General features: G+C 54.8%; 1 protein-coding gene and 1 pseudogene across 1 annotated transcript; both read left to right on the top strand.

Moving 5' to 3' along the window:
* The first annotated feature begins 23,490 nt into the window (after positions 1-23,490).
* Positions 23,491-24,183, top strand: LOC101768140. The gene has a single exon (XM_004986401.1). The coding sequence runs from the start codon at positions 23,491-23,493 to the stop codon at positions 24,181-24,183; it is 693 nt and encodes a 230-aa protein (XP_004986458.1).
* Positions 24,184-25,729: 1,546 nt separating this feature from the next.
* Positions 25,730-26,580, top strand: LOC101767729 (annotated as a pseudogene).
* Positions 26,581-27,181: the final 601 nt, after the last annotated feature.

Raw genomic sequence — 27,181 nt, 5'->3', positions numbered from 1 at the left:
CTATGCAAAAAGAAGATTCCCCATCACATCAAACTTGCGGTACATGCATGGAGTACTAAATGTAGATGAAATTAAAAACTAACTGCACAGTTTTGTTGTACTTTGCGAGACGAATCTTTTGAGCCTAATTAGTCAATGTTTAGACAATAATTCACAAATACAAACAAAACGCTACAGTGTGCTACAGTGCCGGAACAGTAATTTTGGCACTCCCAATTTTAACAACTAAACAAGACCCTAGTTAAGTTTTTTTTAACGAACAGGCAGGCACGAGAGTTGCTGCAACTGAGGATTCGTGGTGACAGAAAATACTTGAGTTTCTCCAGATCTCCCAGCTAATGAGTAGCGCTAAGCTTCGCACTCCTTTACCGCTTTACGGGTGGTGGAAGCGTTCAAAGTGATGTTCTTCCACCAGTCCTGCGGATTGTCGCTAGGTGTCCAATGTATTGGGCTTAGGCTCTGTTGTGCCAGCGTGTGGCTCCAAATTTGTTCGGTCTCCGCAGTTTGTCCGCACTGAGGGCAAAACGGGCTGCGGCGCCACCCGCGCCGGGCAAGCATATCGGAGGTTCAAACTCTGTTTTGCAGGATGAATTTGCATTTTGGGGGTGTCCGGACTTGCTAGATGTTGTTGATAAACGGTATTTTTGTGCAAATGTTGAACTGTGCTTTGTAGGGGAACGTGCTGATGAAGCTGGTTCCAAAGTGTCACAAATTCGATAAAATTCGATGAGGTGCGTGCGCTGTGGAGTGGAGAGGCCATTTCTTATGTCAATGTCGTTGTAGTAAGAAAATTTACCCCATGTGGCATTTGCTGTTGTTTTGCTAGTTTTATTTAGAGGGAATCGAAGTGAAGAAGATTTCGACAGGCCGCTGATATCGATCTTTCAATAATCATGGATCTTTAACCTTTTGTGAATTCATATGATCATATCAGATCAGCTGGTTGAGAATTAAATGATGTCAGCAGGGTGAGAGAATCGATTTCATGATGATGCCATTCTTTCCATTCTTTAATTTGTTAGGACTTCGGGTGTGTCATATGCCGTGAAAGCGTGGATTAACCTAGATCGAAAATAATTAAAAAAAATTCTCACACAGATCATGTCTACCACACCCCGTGTCGGAGTGGAGGGGAAAAGGATAAGGTGCAGACCCGTATGTGTTTCTGCCCAAAACGATTGTTTTTCTCAACGTTTTCCCCCGCCGCGCCAAATTTCCCCTCCCGGCCCTGCAGGCCGCTGCGCCCTTCCCCGTTCCCGCCGCGTGCCTCGCCCCGCCGTACCTGCGGCTTCCCCCGCCACGCTGCTCCTCTCCGCCTGTCCGCTGCCACTGCCCTCTCGCCCACGGCTCCCTCTCCGCCCTTCCCTCCCTCTCCGTCCACGTCTTGCGCCTGATTGTGGCGCCGCCGACTGTCGCCCACCCTCCCCCTCGCCATGGTGGCCGCCACGGCACTCGGACCTGGCGCAGGCGCTTGCGGCGGCGGCCCTCAATGTTGCGCAAGTCCTCACCGAATCGAGTTCACCGCCGAATTGGATCAGAATCGAGGCCGGGCATGTCGGGATCAATGTCTTCGCCGACTCGGATCGGAATCGAGGACGAGCACGCAATGGAGAGAAGCAGTAGGTGGCGAATCGAGTAACCAAGCTCCAGAAACCTTTAAACCAGACTCCATAGCTGCACCACCCCGAACCACTATCTCCTCTCCATCAACCCAAAAATGGGTTCCCCACATCCTCCGCTCCCCTCTGGTGCTGTCCGCACAGAAAACGATAGCTGGATACCGGATTCTAGCGAAACTCCGGTTAGGAGTCACGGCGGAGCGAGCGGCGCCCATGGCGAGCGGCGGCTCGGCGGCAGCCTTTTTTCTGTCCAACCCTGTTCCACCGATGCAGCAATGGGCTCGGCCGCAAAGCGTGCGTGCGCCTCCAGCAGCATGCTAACGTGCGGAGGTGAACATGGACCGGATGGCCCATTAATCTTGCTTGAGCCTCTAAGGACTAATCCCACACGTGCATAAGATTTTTAGAATTAAATTTTGAAATTAGAAATTAGTTTTGAATTCGTGTGATTTTTTTGGATTCCAATTTAGGGATGTTACATAGTGCTACCTCCTACTCAACTCGCTCCTCCACAATGGCCACAGTGACGTAGATCACCAAGACGGCGGCGCGATGCCATGTCATCCATCCGCTCTGCCTTGCTGGCGCCTGGAATCAACTCTTCGCATCGGCTCTATGCTGCCACAATGGTCCGACATCAGTGTGCCCAATCACGTGAAGATGATGCCTCGATCCGATTTGGGTTTTGCAAGGGAAGAAGCTGTTTGACATGGATTCACCTCTTAGATTTTTGTTCTCGCCATCTACCGTTTGATATGGGTTTTGTGGAGAAATTTTTTTTGTTTGTTAGTACGATCAAATGAACTATGTAAGAGGACGATTGGAGTTATACATATATTGACAGTGATACTGTATTTTTTGACACGTAGCAAGGTACGGTCAAATTTCCTAGTTGGAAGAAACACGCAATGGTATTTCGATTGATCGGAGATGAAAATATACACGGTGCAACACCGAGAGAAGGCAACAAATTTTACTATTACTAATTGGAGACTCCTCTTGAAGCCTCCAAATGAAACCTTCTAGTAGGATCCTAGGTGGACCTCTAGAAAAAGTGAAAAATTCTAGAAATTCTCAAAAAAAACAAAACTTCTAGCCACCAATTAGTAGACTCAAATCATCATAGCCATTGGATCTATTATGTTTTCTAAAAAATTACCCACATATGCCATTATGCAAATAACCTAATGTATAACCCCCTAAATCTATATCTGAATTACCCACCTATGCCATTATGAAAATAGCCTAAAATAATCCCCTAAATCTATAAATAAATTACACACCTTTGCCATTATATAAGATAAACTAAAATGTCGGTGTTTTTTTACCGTCAACTAGTGATTATACGCCGCGCTCTATTCACTCCCGATGGCTAGCACACATGAGACAAGGGATTATACTGGTTCGGGAAGATCCTTACATCCAGTTTCAGCAGGAGTCGTGTTCCTTGGATAAAGTGAATTGAGCTTACAACGGGGTGTCTGCAAGAAAGTGTTTGTGCGATGCGAGGGTGTGTGAGAGTGTGAATGAATGCGAGAGAGCGAGAAGGAGGGTCCGATTCCCTTTATATAGGCCAAGGACCGGGTGACAATGTTGAGAAAAAGAGGGGGTCCCTGACCTCAGAGGTCGGGGGTCGTGGCATGATCGGGTAGCCTTGTACCAAGGGGCCTTCTAATCTTGTCTTCTTAACCGGTCATGGGCTTAGCATGCTCTGTATGGTGGCTACTGTGCAACATGGGCCACTTACGCACGGCCTGGCCTGCTACGCAGCGTGCCCCGTCCTGTATGCCAACCCCGTGGCAGTGAATGGGAGGGAAGCTGCCACTGACGTTCGTACTGAAGATGAGTGGGTGAGCCTTGGTCAGCGGGCTGGATGGGGCGTGCCGCTTCTCTCGGCTTTCCCCAACCTCCTTGGCATGCTCACAGCCTCCCCACGCCATTACGCCTGATGCTAGGCCCCACCTCGCCTGTGGGCCCGTACCAGGCTTGGCATGGTGGCATGGCCTTGATCTTGACGGGACGCCCTGACGGTGAGGGTGATGATGACGTTGGGGCGCGTGGGCATGTACGACCACGCATGGCCTCATCCTGCAAGCCGTTCTGAGTGGTCTGAAGGGTGTAGCCTCACCCTCGGACCCCCTGGCTAAAGGTTGACTCCTCCCGTCCGGTCACGTCCTCGCGTGGGCGGTCAGGAGGGGCCACACCCAGCATTTAATGCCCTCGGTACATCATCAATCACCCCTTGTCAAGGAGTGGGTGGGGCGTTGGGGGCCCCTTGCAGGCCCCGCCTCTGGTCTGGCCAGATCGGGGAATTACGACCCTCAACCCTCGACCAAGGGAGGTCGGGAGGTGGGCCGCGACGTCTCTGGGGCCGCCTCTAGTATGCTTGCTGTTGGGCCCCTAGCCTTTTTGTGTCAGCCTATCTTGAATCCGTTCCCCGGGGGTACCCTTGGTATAGGAACCCGTCAGTAGCCCCCAAGGCTTCCTCTGACCTAGTGGTCGGGGAAGGCTCCTTCGCTTTTCCTGTAGGCCGTTCGATGGTCGAGATCTCCTGTGGGTTTACGCGAGCGGACCCACTGGGTCTAGCCCCTGAGCTTCTGAGGGAATCGGAGACTCGCTCGGAAGTTTATTAATGCGGGTGCTGCTTGTCTCTTGCCGCCGTCAGGAGACCTTTCCTGAGCCTTTGATTTTTTTGCGGTCGTGCGTCAGTGTGTTGCCAAGACTGGTTCGCTCAGTGCCTCGCTCGATGTGGAATCCCGAGGCCCTGCTCAGGGTTCTGCCCCATCTTGCTGCCATTCACGTGGGTCTGCCGGCGTGTTGAGGCTCGCGACGCCCTCGTTCAGCTGGTGCCCCTTCTCTAGCCTCGTGATCTTTGTGCGGCTAAACCCTACGCCCGGTCTATAAAGTCCGCACCGTGCGCTTCCTGGGGCTCCAGACTTCACTTCTGGAGTGCTTCTGTGTGCGGGTAGAGGGATGAAGCCGATGAGAGGGTGTCTCCAACTCTTTCGGGTTGGCTGTCGTGCAACTTGCCCTTGGTGTAGAAGAATCTCAGCGAGCGGTTGGGTGTACCGAGGGGGTCTGAGACACCTCTGTTTCCATTGCCGATCCTGCTCCAAGAGCCTTGAGAATCCGGTGGGAGGAATCAACAATAGGAAAGAATAGCCCCTTGGTCCTTCTGGAATTATTTGGGAGCTCCGGTGCTCCCATTTGATTCCTCGGTGGACCAGCGAGCTCGACGAAGGCCGCCATGATGCTTCTTATGAGCCTGTTGGGTACAACTACGGCTCCCTCGTGTCTCCAATGGGAGGCTTTGAGAGTGGCCGTGGTTTGCTCTCTCACCAGGGGAGATGGTGGCATCGCTTGTTGGAACTGAAAGTGCTCTCATCCTAGGTACTACCTTCGCACAGGCAGTCCTCGAGCTCCCGAGGTGTTGATGCTACAAGAACCTCAGTGACGTGAGCATGTGCTGCTTCATGCCGCCCTTGTAGCAACATGCCTCATCGGCCCCACAAGTTGCCTTACTTGGCAACACTGATGTTTTTTGTATCCTGGCGTCCGTTGCGAACGTCTTGCTTTGTCTTGGGGACTGGTCACCCCGAGGCTCCCGGTACGCTGCTCCGGGGAGTGCGCTCATGTGGTCAGGGATGTGCCCCACATGGTCCCTTCACAGGAAGCGACTCCTTGCCTACCAAGCAGGTCGGGCAAGTGCGCTCATTTGAGCGTCACTGGCAAATCCGAGCGGGACTCGATCACCTCCCGACTATGGGGAGTTCGGCTGTGTCTCACTGGGAGACGTCCCGTTAATCCTGGTTGCCTGCCCGTTTGGTCCCTAACCTCCTGTGTAGGAGATTGGAGGGCTCGTTGCCTTTCCTGATCGGGAATACCCGGGGTGCACCTATCACCAAGACTCAGATACGGTGGAGAGAGGTTGGGGGCCACATGGCATCCCGACTCACATTCGTTGGGACTCTCTTAGCCCATCCGACCCTATCTCTAGATTTAGATGGGCCTCAGGACAGCTGTGAGCCCATTTGTTGGGCCGAGCCTTCGTATACTAGCTTGTTTCCTGGTTTGGCCTAGCCATCGGGGTGGAGCAGTAGAGGGGTCATCGCACAGGAACCGAGGTGCTGTCTGGCAGCCGCCTCATCACGTCTTATTGTGCCTTGATGGCGCAGGTCACATGCGCATGTCGTGCTTTTGGTGCGCACGTTTCCAATGCCACCGCAGGGGGCTGGGCTCACCACCTCTTGCAGTTGCTCAAAGGGAACGATTGGCCTCCCTAGGGCAGCGCCCTTAAATTCATCGCTTCCCCACTTCTCCCTATTCTTTCAGCTAGCCTACCCTTTTTCCAGCCGTTGCCCAGTAGCCGCACGCGAGCAGCTATGGGGGAGGGAGAAAGAGTTCCACGATTCACTCGCACGCATCATCCCTTGCCTCCACCGGCGCTGTCTCCTCCGCCTCTTCCCCGGCAATGGGCTCGTGTGCTCCCTCGGTGGTGTCGGAAGCAAAGCTGCGGGAGTTGGTCGCCGTGGGCTGCCTCCGCTGAAGGAGGTGGCCGGGTGGTACGCCGCCGCGGGGTGCGGGTTTCCCGCACCCCAAGCCGGGGAAACCATCTCCTTCCTTGAGTTCCATACCCGGGGGTTCGGGTTGTCGGTACATCGTTTCCTCCGGGGCTTCCTCCATGAGCTCTGGATTGAGCTGCAGCACTCCAACCCCAACGGGTTGCTGCAGCTTGCAGGCCTCATGATGGTGTGCGAGGGATTCCTCAACATCGCCCCCCATGCATTGCTCTTTCGCCAGATCTTTAAGGTCCAGTAACGAAAGATAAGCTCAGGGGATGCGGAGGTTGTGCCACTTGGCGGCGCCTCCATCCAGATGGATCTTGTGTACGCGGATAGGTACCCGAAGATCAAGGTAAACGACTGCAACTGGGACTGGCACGCCAATTGGTTCTACATCCGCAATGGCAGGTATGGCTTCCAGGAGTGCGCTTGGAAGTTGCTGGCGTTCATTGGCAGGCGCCCCGTATGGCAGGAGTTGTGGAGGTAGGGCTGCTTGGATGAGCATAAGGACAAGGTTGACTAGATCATCGATGTGCTGGTGTGACGACGAGCCGGAGTAACCGGTCTAGGGGTCATATGGACCTTCATCAAGCAACGAATGCAGCCACTCAAGAAGAGGACCCGTGCCTTCTTTGAGTACTCCGGAGTGATGGACAACTCCCGAAAATGCCCGGAAAGCCTCCCCGACCACAAGATTTCATCGCGGGTGTAGGAGCTAATCGACATTCGGGAGACGGTGCCCCTGGCCCTAGTGGGGCACCCGCGGGCCTTCTCGAGGGATTCCACTCCTTGCCTGGTGAGTTCTTGCACTCTTCTCTTTCCATTCCTCATATTTTCTTGCGATTGTGGGGAGGCCCGAGCTATTGTTGGTGCGCAGGGGCTCAGACGGCTGGTGTCCAAGTTTCACGACCCGGATAGAAACCCTGGGGGTGCTGAATGGGCTGTCTTCGAGCTCCCTGCTACTCAAGAGTGGCGGCGCAAATGTAACAGGGAGGTCCATGCTCGGGAGGAGAAAATCTGAGAGGGCGTGAGACACCGCCACACGCGCCGCGACGCAGGGTTGCCATCCAACGAGGACGAGGAGGATGAGCAGGATGAGGATGAGAGCGGGAGCGAGGGCGCGCCCATCTAACTTGAGGCTTTCTCATGGTCTTCAGGTCAGCCTTCCCGACCTCCTTCCCCTAATCTTTGATGACAGGGAGGTTAGGATTGCAGCGGAGGGATGCGGGAGCACAGCCCCGGTGAAGGATCGTGCATCCCAGAAACGGGTCGCTAATGACTCGGGCGCCGAAACGAGCATGAAGCACACTTGGGCCAACTCCAGCTGAGAGGCCGAATGGCCTTCCTTGCGCTCGGATGGTCATCACTCTGGTAGATCGCAGTCACCCACCCACCGGGGTGGAGGTTTAGGAGCCTCCAAGCAGCTGCCGCCACCACCGCCCGGCGATCCGCCCATCACGACACGGAGGTTAGTGTCCCTCCCCTCTCCCGATGGTACGTCAAGCTTGGAGCGTGGCGGTCGCCAGCCGGTCACGGTGGGTGGGTCCTTAGTGGGCGGGGGCTCGAATGAGGCTCCCGGTGCTGGCGGGAGCTCCGCGCTGTCCGTGCGACCAGGCATGGACGCATCGCGCCTGGTGACAAATGTTGTGCTAGCGGGTGATACAACAGCGCTGCCATCTTAGGCGTCGAGGGGTGTAGGGGCTGCCCCCTGCCAAGGTCAGATGCGGCAATGGTGGCCCCACGTCTTCAGGAATCTAGGGACGCCACCGCGGCTTCCCCGCCTGCGGCAGGTCGGGTGGTAGCACGCGAAGTTCTCGAGGACGCCCCCCCTGAGGTGATGTCGTGGCCTGGGACATCCTAGCCCTGCCGCTGTCCGCCACATCGCCCTCAACTGGGGTGGCCATCCTCACAGCACTGTACAATGCTCCTTCCTTTGTGGCGATCTGATAGGTAAGGAATTTAACTTTTGCTCAAACCTTCTTGGGTTGAGGCCGCGTGCCCGTATCGTGCTTTCCTCTGAATTCCTGGCAGATCCACGGCTTCGTGTTGCAGGGAGTTTTTTCCCAGTCTCGTGGTGGTGCCCGCGTCTGTTGGCTTTGTGGGACTGGTTATCCGGCTGCCGCTAGCCACCGTCGAGGGGACGGGTGCGGTGATGCCGGCGGCTCTGGTAGCCCCATCGAGCGCCACACTTGTTATGGTGGCTAACCCTCCACCGCCGCCGGTCGCCATGCTACCCTTCACCACTCCTTTGGAGTGGGCCAATGGGAGCTCGGCGGCCGCGGGGGCTCGTGTGGTGAGGGCGACGTCTCCGGAGGTGGTAGTCTTGGCGGATTCCTCGTCGATAGAGGTGGCCGCTAGTGATGGGGGCGTAGAGGCAGTGTCCGGGGGGTTCGTGGCACTTGATGAGGTCGTGTCCGACCATACCCACGCCGTCTAACTTCAGGTGGCTCTGGTCGGGCCGGCGCCGGAACTAGCCGGAGGTCCGACGCTCACCTGGGATCACCCTCGGCACCCGGGCAAGGCGTTGTTTGCCCTTAATGATGTCCAGAAAATGGCATCATGGGGGAGCACGCTCGGGCACGGGTGCCAAGTGTGTGACAAGCTCGCCAAGGCTCGAGAGCTGCTCAGCACAGCCATGGGGGCGGTGAGCGGTGCCTTCGGGGCGATGGGTGAGGAGGTTCTGCCGCGCGGATAGGTAATATTTCATCGCCTCTCTTTCTTCACAATCGAGCTTAGTTGTTCTCCGCCCTACAGTGTCATGACTCCTAGTTTGGTGTGTCCTCATTAGGAGCTGATGGATCTATCCGCAAGGAAATCACAGTTCCTGCATACCGCGCACCAGTTGCAGGTGGAGGTCGCGGATCGGCGAAGGTTGGAGGAGGAGTTGGCCGCATCAGGGGGGGTGCACGCGTTGAGATGGAGTGGCTTCAGGAGGCCTTAGCCGTGGCAAGGTCAGTGGCCGCTCGGTAGTCAGAGCAATGTGCTCTCCTTGTTCCCGTCGAGATGGCACTGGCTGCCAAGGCTACGAAGAAGCAGGCCAAAGAACACGCTGCCCGGGAGCAGGAGCTGTCGGCCGAGCGCGCTCATCAAGCTGAGGAGATGGCGGCGCACCTGGTGGCATTGGAGCACATAACGCAGGGGGGCAGAGAGTGCACATGTTGTGGCCAATCAGGCATGCTAGGCCATCGACATTGAGGCTCAGACCCTCCGGGAGTCCTGCAATGGTACGCTCTTGCCTTCTCCTGACGTGCTTGTCTTTGTGGATTTGCTGGTCATGCATCGGTCTTGACTCAGACGGTTGCTAATGCAGGTCTGCACACCGAGCTTGCCACCGCCACCGAGTAGCGGGTAGCAGCCGGTACCCGCTTGGAGGAGGTGAATAGGGAGCTCGAGGCCCTTCGGGGCGCGTCGGAGGAGCTGTGGGCCCACTTATTCGTGAGTGGCCCCGGAGGGTTCCCTCATGAAGCGGATTGATACGGCGCGTGGTCTGGTGGATGACCTGATCACGAAGGTGCTATACGAGGGCAGCCATACTGCCTTGACCTTGGTGGCCACTCATTATAATGGTGCGGACTTTGCCACTGTTAGGAGTGGGTACGCTAAGAATCGCACCTTCGAGGAGCTAACGTAGCTCGGGGAGGCGGTGGCACCTGGAGCGCAGGCATTGGTCGAGGAAATCTCTCCGGCTGTGATTCGGGGCAAGATCCCTCCTGAAGCCCCTATGGAGTAGATGCTTAAGTTTCTTTTTATTCTGGCATCGGGCATGTGGCCCTGTAATGAACTTGGATGTTTTAGGTCATGAATTTATTTTGAAATTCGGCCCTAACAGGTAGGCCCACCCGACCATGTCGTGCGGGCCAAGGCATGAAGATACGTGGAGCGCAAGTCCGGAGGCCAGGCGAACGGATTCTGCCCGGATATCATGGGATACTTGTTGTAAACCGACTCAGATTGCTTTTCATGTAACAACCGACTAGGATTAAATCCTATCCGATTGTAATCCTAGGCTATCAGCCAATATAAGGTGTCTAGGGACGCCCCCGAGGGTAACCAAGACCCAACATACATCAACCCAATGTATCTCATACCCGCAATACAATCCACCAGAACACAGGACGTAGGGTATTACTCTCCAGAGGCTCGAACCTATCTAAACCATGCGCCTCTGTGTTACCATTCGAGTAGTTGATCTTGCGATCTCCCCTATCTACAAATCTCCCACTTGGGCTCCCCCTAGGTGGACTGGTAGTCACTAAATCCGACAATTGGCACACCAGGTAGGGGTGATCGTGAGATCCTCCCTAGCGAGCTCGATGGCATCCCACCCCCATGTCATCTTCCTCAAGAGTATGAAGGACTTCCTTACCAATTCGATTTAGCTCTGCTTTGGGAGCATGCTGGTGGACTACGACTCCACCACCTCCATCGCTATCTCGATGTTCACCGCTAGCTCGGCCTCTGTCGGATCTGCATCGACGAAGCAAGCCCTCCACCTGAGGATCATCATGCCTCTTGCCTAGCAGGTCAGTGATCTCTCTCTCTCTTAGAGGGTCTCGTGCATCCTACCGGCAATTCACCCACCCACGCCCTCCGATCTAATTGCGAGGCTAGATCACATCAGCAACACAATTGCTGAGTGCATCAATCTCTCCAAGGCGGCACTACGCCCCAGAAGGTCGGCGTTGGGCCTTCCCCGTGCCCCTTTTATCCTCAAGAACTCAGTTGCCATGCTTTCCGAAAAACTCACACAGTCATTCCAGATCCAATCAGAAGACCTACCCAAACCCACCCAGTTTCAGATTGTGGCGAACATCGAACACCTACGGCGCTTCTACCCTTAGGATATAAAAGCTATGTACTCTTTCAACTTTCTCATATTGAATAAATAAAACCTCAGAGGTTCTTTGAGTACCTACTACCTTTTTGCTTACTTATCCGAGCTCTTAATCACGCTCAGGGGCTATCCGACCTATTCGACAGACCACACCCTCGCCTTTATGCTCGGTGGCTTTCCCCGCTACGCGCCGACCTCTGGGTCCCAACTTTTCTCCTATCCCTCTTAAGGTTGTGCGTCTAACTCGTGTGGATAGCGTTCTAGCATACGAAACCTAGACAACCTTACGTTCGCCCCCTTTACAAGCTCGAGATCCGCTCTTAGCAAAGAGCTGGCCAGGCAAGGCTATGCGCTTAGCGGCTACAGGCCTAGGCCACACGGGTCCCATCAAACATACCAAGGGAATGAAGGATTTATGCGTTTTACATGAGTTAATCAACAAGTTTTCTTGCCCTACAGTACAAATTGATATATTTTATAGTTTTTTCATTACAGATCCAGTTCCTTAACTACGTCCTGCGTGCCTTGTTGATATTGCTTGTCCAGCTCCGGGAGGTTACCGGAATCAAAGTCCTCGGCAACACCCATTCCGATGTGCTCCACGTCCAGTCGGGGGAAGTGCATTTTTAGAAGCGCCTTGACATTCTTGGCACACTCCACGGTGGTGTCCTTCACCAAGGCCTTCAGCCGACTTGGTGCATTCTTTGACTCGGCCACAAACCAAGCTAAGTCATATATTCATTTAAATATTTTACGACTTCCGTATATCTCCACACAACTCAATTTCCTATGTCTCCGTGACTTTCACCGACCACCCTGGTCACACCTCCGATTGCTTATACATCTTGGTCCGTCCACTACACGGGCAGTCGGGGGTTGCACCCTATGAGTGCCCAGCGCATGCTATTTGCTTTTCTGCATAGTTCTGACTGCTTTGCTTCTTGTCTGTCTCTCTTAATAGTTGCTAACGTACTTGGGTAGCACACGCTTTAATCTGTGAAACCTCGACTCATATTGTGATGCCCCGTCTACAAGCTCGAGATCCGCTCTCAGGAGACTGCTGGCTAAGCAAGGCTAGGTGCTTAAACGTAATAGGCTAACTACCTGAGGAAATTACATAGCCCACAAGAGCGGGACGCGCAAGGATTTATTTACAGGCTGAATAAAACTCCGAGTTATTCAATTATTAAATGCACTACATTATGCTACATAGTCTTTGTATTATCATTTTACAGATCCAAAACTACTCAGCGTGCCTCCTGTTCCCCGGCCGACCTCCCTGGCTCGGGGCGGGCGGTGACTTGGCGTACTTCTGTGGCTCGGCTGGCTCCCAGGCTTGGGGGCTGGGTGCCACAAACGACTCGGTGTGCCACCCACTGTTCGGCCGACCTAGGCTGGGCATACGACGACTTGGCGTGCCTCCTTGGCTCCGCCAGTCCTCGCGCTCTGGGGCTAGGCACCTACTTCAGGTCGGCGTGCCTCCGCGGCTCCGACAGTCCTCATGCTCGAAGGCTAGGTGCCTATTTTAGGTTGGCATGCCTCTGTGGCTCCGCTAGTCCTCGCGCTCCGGGGCTGGGCGCCTATTTCAAGCTGGTGTGCCGCTTTGGCTCCGCCAGTCCTCATGCTTCAGGGCTAGGCGCCTATTTCAGGTCAGCGTGCCTCCTTGGCTCTGCCAGTCCTCGCGCTCGGGGGCTGGATGCCTATTTTAGGTTGGCGTGCCTCCGTGGCTCTGCTAGTTCTTGCGCTCGGGGGCTGGGCGCTATGTTTTTATCCCTTTTACGACAGAAGCAATACATCAAATTATGGACCATTGGACCGATTACTTTAATCGCTTCAATGCTCGGGGGTTACTCCATATGGAGTGCGTCTTGCAATGCCCTCCATGTGTTTCCCTTCGATCTATAGGATGTCAAACATCCCGCTGCTCGGTAGTCGCACAGCCATGCGTACTTGGTCATACGCCTGTGGAATTTTCAATTTTTCTTCCTTTTTTGAGCACTGTGCAACCTCTCCATCACTATGACAACACCGCAACTTCAGCTGAGTATATTACAAGCTTCATTGTGCATTCATTAGGTTCCTGTTTGACTCCACATTGCTTAGGGGCTTGAGGGATAACAGTACCCACAAGTCCCCACCGACCAGGATACTTGTCGGTCCTGGCAGGTGGGCTCCACCACACCATGCGGGCCAAGGCATAAAGATATGCGGAGCACAAGTTTGGAGACCGGGTGAACGGATTCTGCCCGGATATCATGGGATACTTGTTGTAAACTGACTCAGATTGCTTTCCATGTAACGACCAATTAGGATTAGATCCTATCTGATTTTAACCATAGGCCCTCAGCCTATATAAGGCGGCCAGGGACGCCCTCCTAAGGTAACCGAAACCCAACATACATCAACCCAATGCATCTCATACCAACAATACAATCCATCAGAATACAAGACGTAGGGTATTACTCTCCGAAGGTCCGAACCTGTATAAACCCTATGCCTCTATGTTACCATTCGAGTTCTTGGTCTTGCGATCTCCCCCTCCTACAAATATATCACTTGGGCACCCCCTAGGTGGACTGCAGGTCACTAAATCCGACAGTTCCTTTCCGCATGTGCTTCGCCTCTACCACTTTTTCCTGCGCAACAAAGTCTGGGGATTGGCCCACGGAAGACTTTTCTTTTGCCCTGGTCGGTCGAGTGGTGCAGGTTGGGATCGTGGGAGGCGTATACAGGTGCGATCCGGAAGTGTACATGCATGCAAGTAGCCCCCACGAGCAGGTCGCGCCAATTCCCTTTGCAAATCGGCACAGGGTTCTCGGCCACGAGAGGTTCAAAAAATAAAACTAGGTACTTAATTGAGCATGTCGCTTCTTTTGATTGCATGGTGCAGAGTGTTTGTACAATATTTGAAAGACAAATCTATGGGTAAAAGCGACATAGCTACTTGATGTTCTAGGAGTTGGTGAGGACGTCACCGTCCTTGTCTTCGAGGTGGTAAGCCCCCGGGCGCAGGACCTCGGCTATGGTGTAGGGTCCCTCCAATGGTGGCATCAGCTTGTGCCTTCCTTTTGTCACTTGGACCCTTTAGAGGACCAAGTCACCGACCTAAAAAGCCCGCCCCCTCACGCTCTTGCTGTGGTAGTGCCGCAAGGCCTGTTGGTACTTGGCTTATCGGAGGAGTGCCACATCGCACGCCTCATTGAGCTGGTCGAGCACGTCCTAGTGAGCTTCTTCCAACCTTGCCTTGTCATATGCCTTGACACAGGGTGCCCCGTAATCGAGGTTGGTGGGGAGGATGGCCTTGGTGCCGTACACCATGAAGAAAGGTGTGAAGCCCGTGGATCTGTTCGGGGTCATCCTTAGGCTCCAGAGCACCGTGGGCACCTCGCCTTCCCACTACCTGTGAATTTCTTGAGCCTGTCAAAGATGCGAGGCTTGAGGCCTTGCAAGACCATGCCGTTGGCCCGCTCGACCTGCCCGTTGGTGCGCAGGTGGGCCACGAAGGCGTAGTCGACCCGGATGTGGTAGTCATCGCAAAAGCGCAGGAATTTCCTTCCCATGAATTGCGTGCCATTGTTGGTGTTGATGGAGTTCGGGACCCCGAACTTGTAGACAATGTCGAGGAAGAACTCAACCGCGGTAGCTGACGTGACCTGGGTGATGGGCTTTGCCTCAATACTCTTGGTGAATTTGTCCACCACTACGAGGAGGTGGGTGTAGCCCCTGGGCGCTCTTTTGAATGGACCGACCAGGTCAAGACCCCATACAGCGAAGGGCCATGTTATCAAAATGGTTTGCAGCTCTTGGGCCAGTACGTGTGTTTGCCATGTGTAGTACTGGCATCCCTCGTAGGAGCCTTGTCGGAACGCCTTGCCGACCAGTGACCTCGAGGCCGCATGGTGGTTGCAGATGTTGGCGTGTATCTCCAGAAGTAGCTCCCGCCCCTGGTCGGTGGGAATACACTTGTGGAGGATGCCTGATGGGCTACGCTTGTGTAGCTCCTCGTCGACGACCATGAAGGAATCTGCGCTTCAAGCAAGGCAGCGGGCCTCAGTCGCGTTGACGGGGAGGGTGTCCTGCAGGAGGTAGTTGAGGAAGGGCGTCGTCCAGCTTGGTTCGAGCGTCGCAACCTTGAGGTCTGGGGTGCCCATCTTGGTCCCCACGGTTGGCTCTGCTACCGGCTCAGGGTGAGCTGCATCGGAAGCAGGGGTGGGTGCCTTGGCGAGCTTGATCAACAGCTCATGGGCATCATTGACGAAGACCCCTGGTGGGGTGTACTCGCGGTTTGACGCGAGCTTCGCTAGGAAATCGGTGGCGAGATTGCCGCGCCTGAAGACGTGGTGAAGCTCGAGGCCATCGAACTTCTCCTCGAGCTTTCGCACCTCATCATATTAGGCGACCATCTTTTCATCGTGACACGAGGCTTCTTTCATGACCTGGTAAACGACCAGCTCTGAGTCATCCCTAATGTAGAGGCAGCGAGCGCCCAGCTCGGAGGCGATCTTGAGGCCGTGGATGAGGGCTTCGTATACCGCCACGTTGTTGGTGGCCGAAAAGTGGAGGCGGATCATGTACTCGAGGCGGTCCCCCTTTAGGGAGGTCAACACGATGCCAACCCCCGCGTCCACGGCCATGATTGACCCATCAAAGTACATTGTCTAGTACTTGTGGCTGGTTGAGGCAGGGGGAAGGGGGGAGGTGGGTCTAGGTCTCAATCCACTATGCGATTAAGTTGACGAGAACCTGCCACGTGATTGTAGTCATTGGCATGTAGTTAATCTAGTAGCCCATGAGCTCTGTTGCCCATTTAGCTACGCGACTAGAGGCGACGCAGTTCTGTATGATCTCCCTAAGTGGTGCCAATGTCACCACCAAGATTGGGTGGTTCTCGAAGTAGTGAAGAAACTTGTGCTTCAAAATCAAGATGGCATAAATCATCTTTTGGATTTGAGGGTAGCGAACCTTGGTGTCGGACAGTACTTCACTGATGAAGTATACCAGCCTCTGCACGTTGAGGGCGTGCCCGGGCTCCTCACGTTCTACGATGAGCGCCGCGCTGACCACTTGTATGGTCGTGACAATGTAGAGCAACAGGGGCTCTTTCGGGGTTGGTGAGACCAAGGTCAGAGGTGAGGCAGGAAAGGTTTTGAGCTTGTCAAAGGCCTCCTACGCCTCTTCTTTCTAGCGGAACTGGTCAGATTTCTTCAGGAGCTTGTATAGAGGCATGCCGCGCTCCTCGAGCCATGAGATGAAGTGGCTCAGGAAGGCCAGGCACCCCATTAGCTTTTGAGCACCGTTGAGGTTCCTGATGGTGATAATTTTCTTTGGGTTGGCCTCGATGCCGAGCTCGGAGACAATGAAGCCCAAGAGCTTTCCCTTGGGCACCTTGAAGACACACTTCTCCAGATTGAGTTTGATGTTGTAGTGGCGGAGACACTCGAACGTGTCTCTCAGGTTGGCGATGAGCAGCTCCATCTTGCGGGATTGGATGATGATGTCATCAATGTAGACCTCCACTGTATCCCCGACCAGGTGGTCGAGGTAGCGGTTCATGCACCTCTAGTATGTGGAGCTTGCGTTCTATATCATGACGTAGCAGTACATTCCAAACGAAGTGATGAAGAAGGTCATGAGCTGGTTGGACTCCATCGCGATCTAGTGGTAGCCCAAGTAGGCGTCGAGGAAGCAGAGGACCTCGCACCCCGTGGTCGAGTCGACCACCTGGTCGATACAAAGCAACGGGTATGGTGCCTTGGGGCATGCCTTGTTAAGGCTTGTGTAGTCCACACACATGTGCCTTGAGCCATTCTTCTTTTTCACCAGCACGGGGTTGGCCAGTCACTTGGGGTGGAAGACCTCTTTGATGAACCTGGCTACTAAGAGCCGAGCGATCTCTTTGCTAATGGCCTTCTGCTTCTCATCGTCGAAGCGGCGCAGGCATTGCTTCATAGGTCGAGGGTTCGGCCTGATGTCGAGGGTGTGCTCGATGACTTCCCTTGGGATCCCCGGCATGTTAGAAAGCTTCCATGCGAAGATGTCCCAATTTTCACGCAGGAAGTCAACGAGCTCACCTTCCTATTTGGCGGATAGTGCGATACCGATCTGCGCCACCTTGTTAGAGTCCTCAGGGTCAATCTAGACTGCCTTGGCATCCTCCATGGGCTTGAGGGTGTGTGGCGGAACCACCTCGGATTAGTTGGATTAAGCAGGGTTAAGCCGCCTAACATGCGACACCCCTGGTTAACTCAAGCCAACGCGAAGCGCCGTCGGACTTCATCCGATTTAACCACTTTAAACAGGATCGAGTTCAGCAGACCCACACGAAGGTGAGCGGTTACAGAGAATACAACAAGTCCACTGAGTTTAAACAGTCTTACTCAAGAGTTCGGTCATAAAAATTAATGTCAGAGTTTTAACAAGAGAACAACAGAGAAAACACTAGCGGAAGACTTCGTCGGGGTCGGACGTCCGGGCGAGGCCAGCCAGAACATCACTGAATCCTCTCCTCGCCGTCCGAGGAGGGGTCCCACTCGACCGTCCAGCCTGGCGGGAGCTGGGGCGGCCAAGCGCCAACAAGGGAGGGGTCGGGAACTGCAACTTCACCTGAAAAACAGGAGCCACAACAAGGCTGAGCTACTAAGCTCAACAAGACTTAACCGGGGAGGAGCCAACTACTCTTCCAACTAGACATGCAAGGCTTCTTGGCTAAGGGGTTTGTTTTGCCAAAAGCACTAAGTAACCTATTTTCAAGTTTTAGCTCCGGTTCTAGGTTTACTCATCAGTCTAAGTTGTGCAACCTATTCTAGGCAAACATTGAGCCAAACAAGATGTGTAGATAAAACAACAACATTGCCATCATCAGATTCCTCATTTACTCAGGGTGACATAGCGATCAAGAAATCTCAAACTGTGAGAGGCAGACGAATCGATTCGAGTTCTTTAACCATGCATGGTGAACCTAGCCCCACGACATCCGCGCACCCGGAGGTCGCTTCCTGTGTCGGCCTTCCCCATCGATCCCCTAACCCGTGTCGGGCCCATTTCCTTTGGTGCAAGGTTCCACAGACCCGGCCTCTGCCGTTCTGTGACCACGCTTTGCCACCACGTGCGACAACCAGCAGGGGAAACTCCGTTCCAAGAACAATGGGGCGACCGCTCACGTCTAGGTTCAATCAGGTACTAGGCTTCCTCATCCCATACTAAGTATGAGGCTAGTACTTTCAAACACTTGATCACGAACACCACCACTGTCAGGCCTTAGCAAGTTTTCATAGACAGACGGGGCAACCATCCGACCACCAAAGTGTTAACCAACCCTGCCCCGTCCACCGTCCTTATAGTTGTAACAGGAGAGTAAAACATGCAACTCCTACAACTCGCGAGTGACAGGAGATCACTCGACTTTTACCGTCTCCTATTTAAGCAATGCAGCTACTCGGTCCAACAGCTAGTGCTCATATCAAGGGTTACTAAGTCATGCATCTAGGGTTTCACACAACTCCTAAACGTAAATGCACAAACATGCTATTCGGAAGGCATGTGCAAGTTTGACAAGAACACATAGGATCTTCATGCAACCGGGGCTTGCCTGCAAACAAAGAAGGCTGGAACGGCTCGACTTCGGGGGCGGCTTCGACTTCCGCGGGCAGGATCTCGGCTACAGCTTCTTCTTCGGGCGTCGGGTGCAGCTCGTAGAAGCCGTCAGCGAGATGCAGCTCTACACGAATGCAATGCAAGGGTTAGTTTAAACGTTTTGATTTGACAGCAACACTGGCTCTCCTGAGCCTAGAAACTTGCGACAAAGAGCAGGAGGTGGAGGCTTTTTGAGAGAGCTGATGATGATCAACAGGTAAGGGTAGGAAGGAAACCAGTGGTCTGATCCTTGAACTGGAGGATGTGATAACTGGGATCCTCAGACGTAGGCGCTGAAGGGTTCCCACGTTTTACACATACACCCTCGAGTTGAAGAAAAAGATCACAGCCAAGCCCTCGGGCGAGGCGGACAAGGGTCGGCGAACAGACAGGGTCGGACGAGACGGAACTGGGGTCGGGCGGATAGGAGGGGTCGGGCGAAGCGGACTTAGGGTCGGCACTCACCTTCTTCCTGAAAGGAAAGCTTGGGGTCGGGAAGAGGCAGGCTTGGGCGCGGAACTAAAGCTTTGAGCAGGGACTAAGGTTGGCGATGCTCCGGCGGCGGCGCTTCTTGCGGATCACAAGAGAGCTCTACGCAGCACAAGGGAGCAAGCTGCGGGGTGACTTGGATGAACTGAGAAGAAACTGGGAGAAGAACTTCTCAAGACTGGGCGGATGGCGCTAGGAGCTTTGAGCAGGGAGCTAGAGAAAGCTAAGGCAACAAAGGCGGAGGGAACTCCGGCGACGGGGGCATTCCTTTTATAGCTGCTGGAGCAGAGGAACGGAAACGTCGCGGAGAGAGAGAAAGGAAGCGGCGCGAAGGCCGGGGAGAAGCAATGGAGTGCTCTGCCGTGGCGGCGATTGAGCAAACCGGGCGGTGCTGCAGAACTCCGGGGGTGACGCCAGCGATCATTGCGCTACTCCGTCAGGGCGGCGTAGGCGCGGGTAGACCGGTGGTTGAGATTTGGCGGAAAGCGGGCGTCGTCGTGCGGGAGAGGTGATAGAAGAGACCGGTTAAACGGCGCTAGGATCGAGGGCGCACAGGTGGGAGAACAAGCGGACGCGGCGCGGGGGAGAGCGCGGAACAACAGATTGTCGGGCGGCGTCTGACAGAGCGGGGAAAAGGAACTGTCGCGGCCGCGGTCGGGGTTGGCGGTGGGGGAATCGTCGTGTAGCGACGACCGGGCGGCGCAACTGTTGCTGGAAAGGACGGAAAAGACGGGCGACATCGGTCTCCGGGGCCGGGATTCTGGTATCGTGATGATGGGCGCGGGGAGCAAGAGTCTGCAGAAAGGGGCGCAGAGGGCTTCCGCTGCTATTGGGGAAAAGGGCGCGGGAACCCACTCGGTCGCTTGCCAGAGACAAAACTGAGCGGTGGCGTCGGAGAAGACGAGCCACGCGGCAGGAAAGCTCTGAGGCGGCCATGCAGCTCGAGTGCGGCTGATGCGGGGGATCTGGAAAAGATCTCACGGGTCCACCGGGGAAAAGATCGGGCGGGTGAGGAAGATTAGCAAGATCCGACGGAGGGCTGAACTCGCCAGGGTCGGGAAAAAGGAACGAGCGGTAGGGGTCGGATCTCAGGGGTCGGAACTGGCGGAAGACTGAGCACTAAGGTGCGGTCAACCGTGCAACTGACTGAGGTTAAGGGCTGAGATCAAACCTAACTGGGAAAGGTTAGGGGTCGGTCGTTACAGGGTGCCCAAAGTCGGAGCCTTGTTTGAGTCCAGGGTGACCTCTTGCGTGATTTGCTGGATCTCGAAGAACTTGAGGGAGCAGATAGTCTGCATCACCAGCTCACAGTTCTCCACATCGAAAAGAAGCGCAAACTCGTGGTTGGCGCTGATCGTGATCACACCGCGGGGTCCAGGAATCTTGAGCTTGAGATAGGTGTAGTTCGGGATCGCCATAAACTTGGCGTAGCATGGCCTCTTGAAGATTGCGTGGTAGGACCCCTCAAAGTCGACCACCTCGAAGGTGAGGATCTCAGTGCGGAAGTTGGCATGGGTTCCGAACGTGATGGGCAGGTCAATATGCCCCAGGGGGATAGCCTGCTTCCCAGGGATGACCCCATGAAGGGTGGCCCAGTTGGTCGGAGCTCTGACCTCGGGATCTTCATGTCATCTAGGGTGGCGATATACATGATGTTGAGGCCACAACCCCTATCCATGAGGACCTTGGAAAGGAGGGAGTTGGTGATGATCGGGGCCACCACGAGATGAAGCCTCCCAGGTGCCCCGATGTGGTCGGGGTGATCTGTCCTATCAAAGATAATCGTTGTATCCGACCACTTAAGGTAGGTCGGGACGACGGGGTCAGTACTTAATACTTGTCTGGCCTTGTTCTTCCTCTTGCGGCTCCCGTAGAAGTCCGAGCTGCCGAAATCATGAGGCAATCTTGGGGCTCGGGGAAGGTGTCCTCCTCCCCGGCATTGACATTGGCATTTGGTGGATGCTTCCCTATAGCGCCGACCTTGAGGTCGCCCCTCAGGTAGCGCTTAATGAGGTCACAGTCCTTGCAGAGGTCCTTCGTAGGGTAGCCATTGTTCGGGCACGATCCCTCGAACATCTTCTTGAAGTAGTTGGGGGTGGGTTGTCCCCCCCTTCTCCTGCTTTTCGGAACGGTCGGTGGCTGTCACGAGGTCGCTCTCGTGGCCCTTCTTGTTCTTCTTTTTCTTGCCGTCATGGCGGGAGGGGCCACCTCCTTCCTCGTCATCGTACCCTTCCCCTTGTCGAAGATCGCGACCACCGCCTTCTCTCCAGAGGTGTGGTTGGTGGCGATGTCTAGCAGCTCCTTGGTGGAGCAGGGCTTGGCGCACCTGAACTTATGGATAAGGGTCTCGCAGGTGGTCCTCGAGATAAATGCCCTAATCACGTCGGTATCAACCACGTTGGGTAGCTCATTGCATTGTCATGAGAAACGGTGGATGTATTTTTGGAGCGTTTCCCCTGGCTTCTGCTTGCAGCTCTTGAGGTCCGAAGAGTTGCCGGGTTGGGTGTACGTACCCTGAAAGTTGCCGATGAAAATCCAACAGAGGTCGGACTAGCTGTGGATGCAGTCTGGCTAGAGATATTCCAGCCATGCTGAAGCCGAATCTACGAGGAAGATCGGCAGGTACTGGATGATGAAGTCGTCGTCGTTGGCGCCACCGGCTCGGCATGCGAGACGATAATCCTCCAGCCAGATGTTGGGATTTGTGTTCCTAGCCTACTTGCTGATGTTGGACGGGGCACGGAAGCGCTCAGGGAAGGGCGCGGAGCGTATCCTCCTCCCAAACACCTTCGAGCCCGGGCCATCTAGCTCAGGGATCATGAGCGCTCGTAGTAGCGGTTGCAACGGCCGCAATGGTCATCGCGGTCGTGATGACGCTATCTGTCGGACTCCGCGCATTCGCGGTGCTATGCCTGGAATGTGCGACGCGCGTCGTGCGCCCCGCCCAAGCGGCTATGTGCCGAGGCCGCGGGGCGCGGTGGCGCTAGTGTCCCTCTCACAGGTTGGCTAGCCTCCTGTTGGCCACCTACGGTTGCGGCAGGCACGCGGGAACCCTGGGAGCCGCCTGCACTCCGCGTTCGGTGGCTGCTGCTCACCTCTTGTCTCTGTTGGAGGGAGCTCTCCGCCTGCTGGAATGCCACGGTCTCAAGCAGACCCTTAAGCTCGTGATGGATGCGCAAGCCCTCGAGGTCCTACGGCTGAGGGATTGAGCACAGGATCATTGCCGTGGCGGCCACTTCTGGCTGGCACGGAAGAAGCGGTGGACTCCATCTTCGTCGCGCATGATCTGCTCATGCACGCGACGGGAATGGTCATGGGCCGCTCCGGCTGCCTGTTACTTACCGAGCTCGGCACGCTCGCTCTCCAGCTGGGCACGCTTGCCGTCGAGCTCTGCCACTTCAGCAGCGAGGCGTTCTGCTTTCTTGCGGAGATACGCCTCGCTCTCCTCTTGTGTGCGCTGGATCGGCTGCGCGCGCTGCCCATCAGGAGGGGTGTGCTCGAGGGGCTACTCGCGAAGTGCATCTCCATGAGGTCATGGAAGGATGTCGGTGCGTACTCCGCCGCACCGATGAACATGTGGTTCGCGGGGTTAGGGCGGAGCCAGTGCTCGAGGTCCAGCTGGAAGAGCTGGGCTGCGTCCCAGAGACCATACGGTAGCTGAACCGTACGGCCCCAGAACTCAATCTCGAGGGGAGTGAGACCTCCCCCAAGAGCTGGGTGAAGACATTGGCCAACGCATAGAAGGTGCGCTGGCAAGCCTCGGGCTTGGGTTCATCCCGAGGTGTACGTTGATCTGACGCGCTAGGGCATCGACATCGGTGGGCAACGCGGTGGGGCTTTCACTTGGCGGCGCCCCCTCCAGCTCAGGCTGGATGGGGAACCCCTCCTCGAGGAGGTGCAAGTGATCTAGCTGGTCGGCGACGAAGTCCAGATTTCCAAAACGGAATGCCTAGGCACGAAGAAAGCTAGGGACTTGCGGTGCAGGCAAGTGCAATGCAACAAATCCAGGGCAGCATGACACATGTAAACACCGTGTGGCGTGTTCCTGGTTCCAGCTGCTCTTGTGAATCAGTTTAATTAAAAGGATATCTGGCACAAATGACCATCTGCTACTGACAAACGGAGGAGCTAATGACAATTGGATGCAGTACGCTAATAAGGACTCTTGTTTGTTTGCTGATGAATTGGAGCGACGACTAATCGCCTTGAACAAGAATTTGAACAACCAACAAGGTACGACATACACCAAGTGCTGGCATGTCCATATAACATTTTCGATCGGACTTGCATCTAAATTCGACCCTGATCGACCATCTAATTAAATTCACTCACAAACCACGCGCGCTAGCACAAGATGAAGCTCGCCGTTGCAGCAGTGGTTTCCCTCCTCCTGGCCGTAGCCGCCACGGGCGGCGCCGCCGTCACGTTCCAAGTGACGAACAACGCGTCGACGACCCCCGGCGGGCAGCGCTTCGACCGCGACTACGGCGCGGGCTACGCGGCGCGGGTCCTCTCCGACGCCTCCCGCTTCACCTGGGCCGTCTTCAACCAGACGAGCCCCGCGGAGCGCCGGCCCGGCGTCGACACCGTCGCCCTCGTCGTGAACGCCGCGACGGACGACGGCGCCATCGCCTACACCGACGGCAGCACCATCGTGCTCGGCGCCGGCTACGTCTTGAACTACACCGGCGACGTCAGGGCCGAGGTGACCGGGGTGCTATACCACGAGACGGTGCACGTGTGGCAGTGGGGCCTGCAGGACTACAACGCGCACTGGTGGGTCTTCGAGGGGATCGCCGACTTCGTGCGGCTGCGGGCCGGGTACGCGCCGGCGCACTGGGTGCTGCCGGGGCAGGGGAGCGGCTGGGATAAAGGGTACGACGTGACGGCGAGGTTCTTCGACTACTGCGACTCGCTCAGGCCAGGGTTCGTCGCCGTGCTCAACGCCAAGCTCAAGGACAGCTACAGCGACGACTACTTCGTGCAGATTCTGGGTAAGAACGTGCAGGAGCTGTGGATGGAGTACAAGGCCAAGTACGGCCAGTGACCCTACCCCGGAACAGACGACTCGGTGGAGTGATGTTGCTTATTATCTCGCCCTTATCTCTTGCAACGAGGGGTTTATCATTTTGTTATCCGATTTGTGGGACACTATTTGATTTTTCACATTGGGCTGTTTAACGAAGCGAGCAACTTCAAGAGTTTAAAAAAAATCTCTTCCAAAACTATCTCTTGAGGATTCTACTAAAAATTTATTCTCCCAAAATAATATCATCCCACAACATATCCCTAATAATAAACTAATACTTCAAAACTAGTCACGTCAGCACGTGAACTCCTCTGTTAGGCTCCAGCAGCTTCCCCCTCCAACCTTTCCTGCGTCGGCCTCCAAGCGCCCACTCTCGGGGTGAGGCTGGAGCACCACCAGATGCACTGTGTGGCCGGAGAACAAAGGAGCTGGAGGAGGCGGTGTGGCAGAGAAGGAACCCGGCGCTGCGGCAAGCAAGCCGGCGGCGCAGCCTGCCCCGGCAACTTCTGCTGCAGCTACGATGGGTACTGCGGCATTGGTGCTATCCACTGCGGCAGGGACTGCCAGAGCAGACCCTGCGGCCGGACCTGGATAGCGTGCGGCCGCAATGGGTACTGCGGCAAGCTTTCCCCATCGTACGAACACAGAACACCTGCTCCTTTTCTCTGCAGATCGACACTACCACAAAGCCCAATAGCCCCACGAAGAACACCACCACCACCAACTTCCTTTCTGCAGGAATAGCATCCACATCGCCCGCAGGATGCACTGCCAGACGACGGGCAGAAGGGACAAGGGAGGACGGAGCACGCTGCGGGCAGCGCGGCGCCGCCAGCGCCGCTGGCTCGACTGCGCAGGTGGCGCGGGGGGAGCTTTTGGAGTTGCTTAGACCGATCAAACACGGCAGGAGATTTTCTTCGAATTGGAAAAATCTTCGACTCCCGTATTTTTCCTTCCAGTAATGGATCAATGGTCCGGAACTCCGGATAGCTACGTTGTCCCCGGGCGATTTCGAGTATTCAACTCTGCACTGCCGGCCGTGGCGTCCCCTAAATTAAACCACAGGAAGCATGGTCACCAAACAAGATCACTCTAAGGCCTTGTTTAGTTCCCAATTTGGGAGTGGCAAAATTGGCATTTTGCCATAAATGCGCAACTGTAGCATTTCGTTTGTATTTGTGAAATATTGTCCAAACATTGACTAATTAGGCTTAAAAGATTCGTCTCGCAAAGTACAACAAAACTGTGCAATTAGTTTTTAATTTCATCTACATTTAGTATTCCATGCATGTACCGCAAGTTTGATGTGATGGGGAATCTTCTTTTTGCATAGTGCCAAAGTTGGGAATTTAGGAGTAACTAAACATGACCTAAATTTCCTGGGTTCACACATTGGAACAGTCAAGTCATGCAGTTTGATTTGGCCCTGTCCAGAAAATGAAGTCAGCCAGAACAATGAGTTATGAACGTACCATACACGTAGCGCCATCAAAATATCCCTCCGATCGATCTGCCTACAAATTCAGCCCCACACCTGCCACTGCATGTCATCACTAACCAAAGCTCGTAGCATTGTAGCACAAAGAAGATGAAGCTTCACGCCGTGGCAATCGCCTCCCTCCTGGCCGTAGCAGCCACGGCCGGCGCCGTGACGTTCGACGTGAAGAACGAGGCGGCGAGCACCCCGGGCGGGCAGCGCTTCGACCGGAACTACGGCGCGGACTACGCGAGGCAAGTGCTCTCCGACGCGTCCACCTTCACCTGGAGCGTCTTCAACCAGCTGAACCCGGCCGACCGCAGGCCGGCCGACGGCGACACCGTCCTCCTCGCCGTCCGGGACACGGGCGGCATCGCCTCCACCAGCGGCAGCACCATCGAGCTCAGCGCCCGCTACGTCGACGGCATCACCGGCCGGCGATGACCTCAAGGACCAGGTGACCGGGGTGTTGTACCACGAGGTGGCGCACGTCTGGCAGTGGGGGCTGCAGGACTACGGGGCGCACCCGGGGATCTTCGAGGGGATCGCCGACTACGTCCGGCTCAAGGCCGGGTATGTGCCGGGGCACTGGGTGAAGCCGGGGCAGGGAGACCGGTGGGATCAGGGCTACGACGTCACGGCGAGGTTCCTGGACTACTGCGACTCGCTGAGGCCGGGCTTCGTGGCGCAGCTCAACGCCAAGCTCAAGGACGGGTACAACGAAGACTATTTCGTGCAGATTCTGGGCAAGAACGTGCAGCAGCTGTGGCAGGATTACAAGAACAAGTACAGAAGTGGCTGATGTAAAACAGTATAGAAGTGACGTGGTCTTGTCAACCGGTCATTGAGTTGGTTGACATATGGGAGTATAATATAACACGTTGTACTTGCGGAATAAAATTATAAAATAAAGTAAATGGAACGTTGGTGTTCTACTATTGCGAGGCTTAGATTAACAGTGTTGTGCGAACTTGAATGGTGAGAACAATACTAGCGACAACTCGCGTCCACCAAGATGCAAGGAGTGCTCAAAGAGATGCACAATAGGCAGCAAAAGAATATGACTCTAAAAAACCGATCAAGGAAGTACCTATACCTCAGTCAGTTAGGTTATTCGTGATGGAACACAACTATCAGAATTCAAGTCGTCGACTCGGTACGTGTGCTCAAACTTTCGATTAAAAAGGTTTGACTATTATGTGTGTGGGGTTTGTGTGTTCGTAAGCATATGTATTGTGTTTCTTTGAAAAAAAAAGAACGCGTATCAACTTTTTAAAAAAAGTATAGTATTTTTTTTGTAAAAGTTTATTTTTAGAAGAAGTCGGTTGTGGCTGGACAAGGACACCTACTCCTTGGCATCGATTGTGGCTGACCACAAAAGTCTCGGAGTATTCCACCAATAGATGTGTAAGTTGGTACACCGGCAGAGGTGCAAATTGGTATCTTTAAGAACTTGGGTGTGTTTGATTCAGGGGACGAAGTAGGATGGAACGAGACAATCCTACTTCGTCCCACGTTTGGTTCAAGAACACAAGGATG

This window comes from Setaria italica, chromosome IX (genome assembly GCF_000263155.2).
Source record: "Setaria italica strain Yugu1 chromosome IX, Setaria_italica_v2.0, whole genome shotgun sequence".
In the NCBI taxonomy this organism is placed as follows: Eukaryota; Viridiplantae; Streptophyta; class Magnoliopsida; order Poales; family Poaceae; genus Setaria; species Setaria italica.
The sequence above is the reverse complement of the archived record's forward strand: the minus strand, read 5'-3'. Positions and strand labels throughout refer to the sequence as shown.

Excerpts from the sequence above, each read along its gene's own strand:
- LOC101768140 (XM_004986401.1), top strand. The coding sequence starts at position 23,491 with ATGAAGCTCGCCGTTGCAGCAGTGGTTTCCCTCCTCCTGGCCGTAGCC.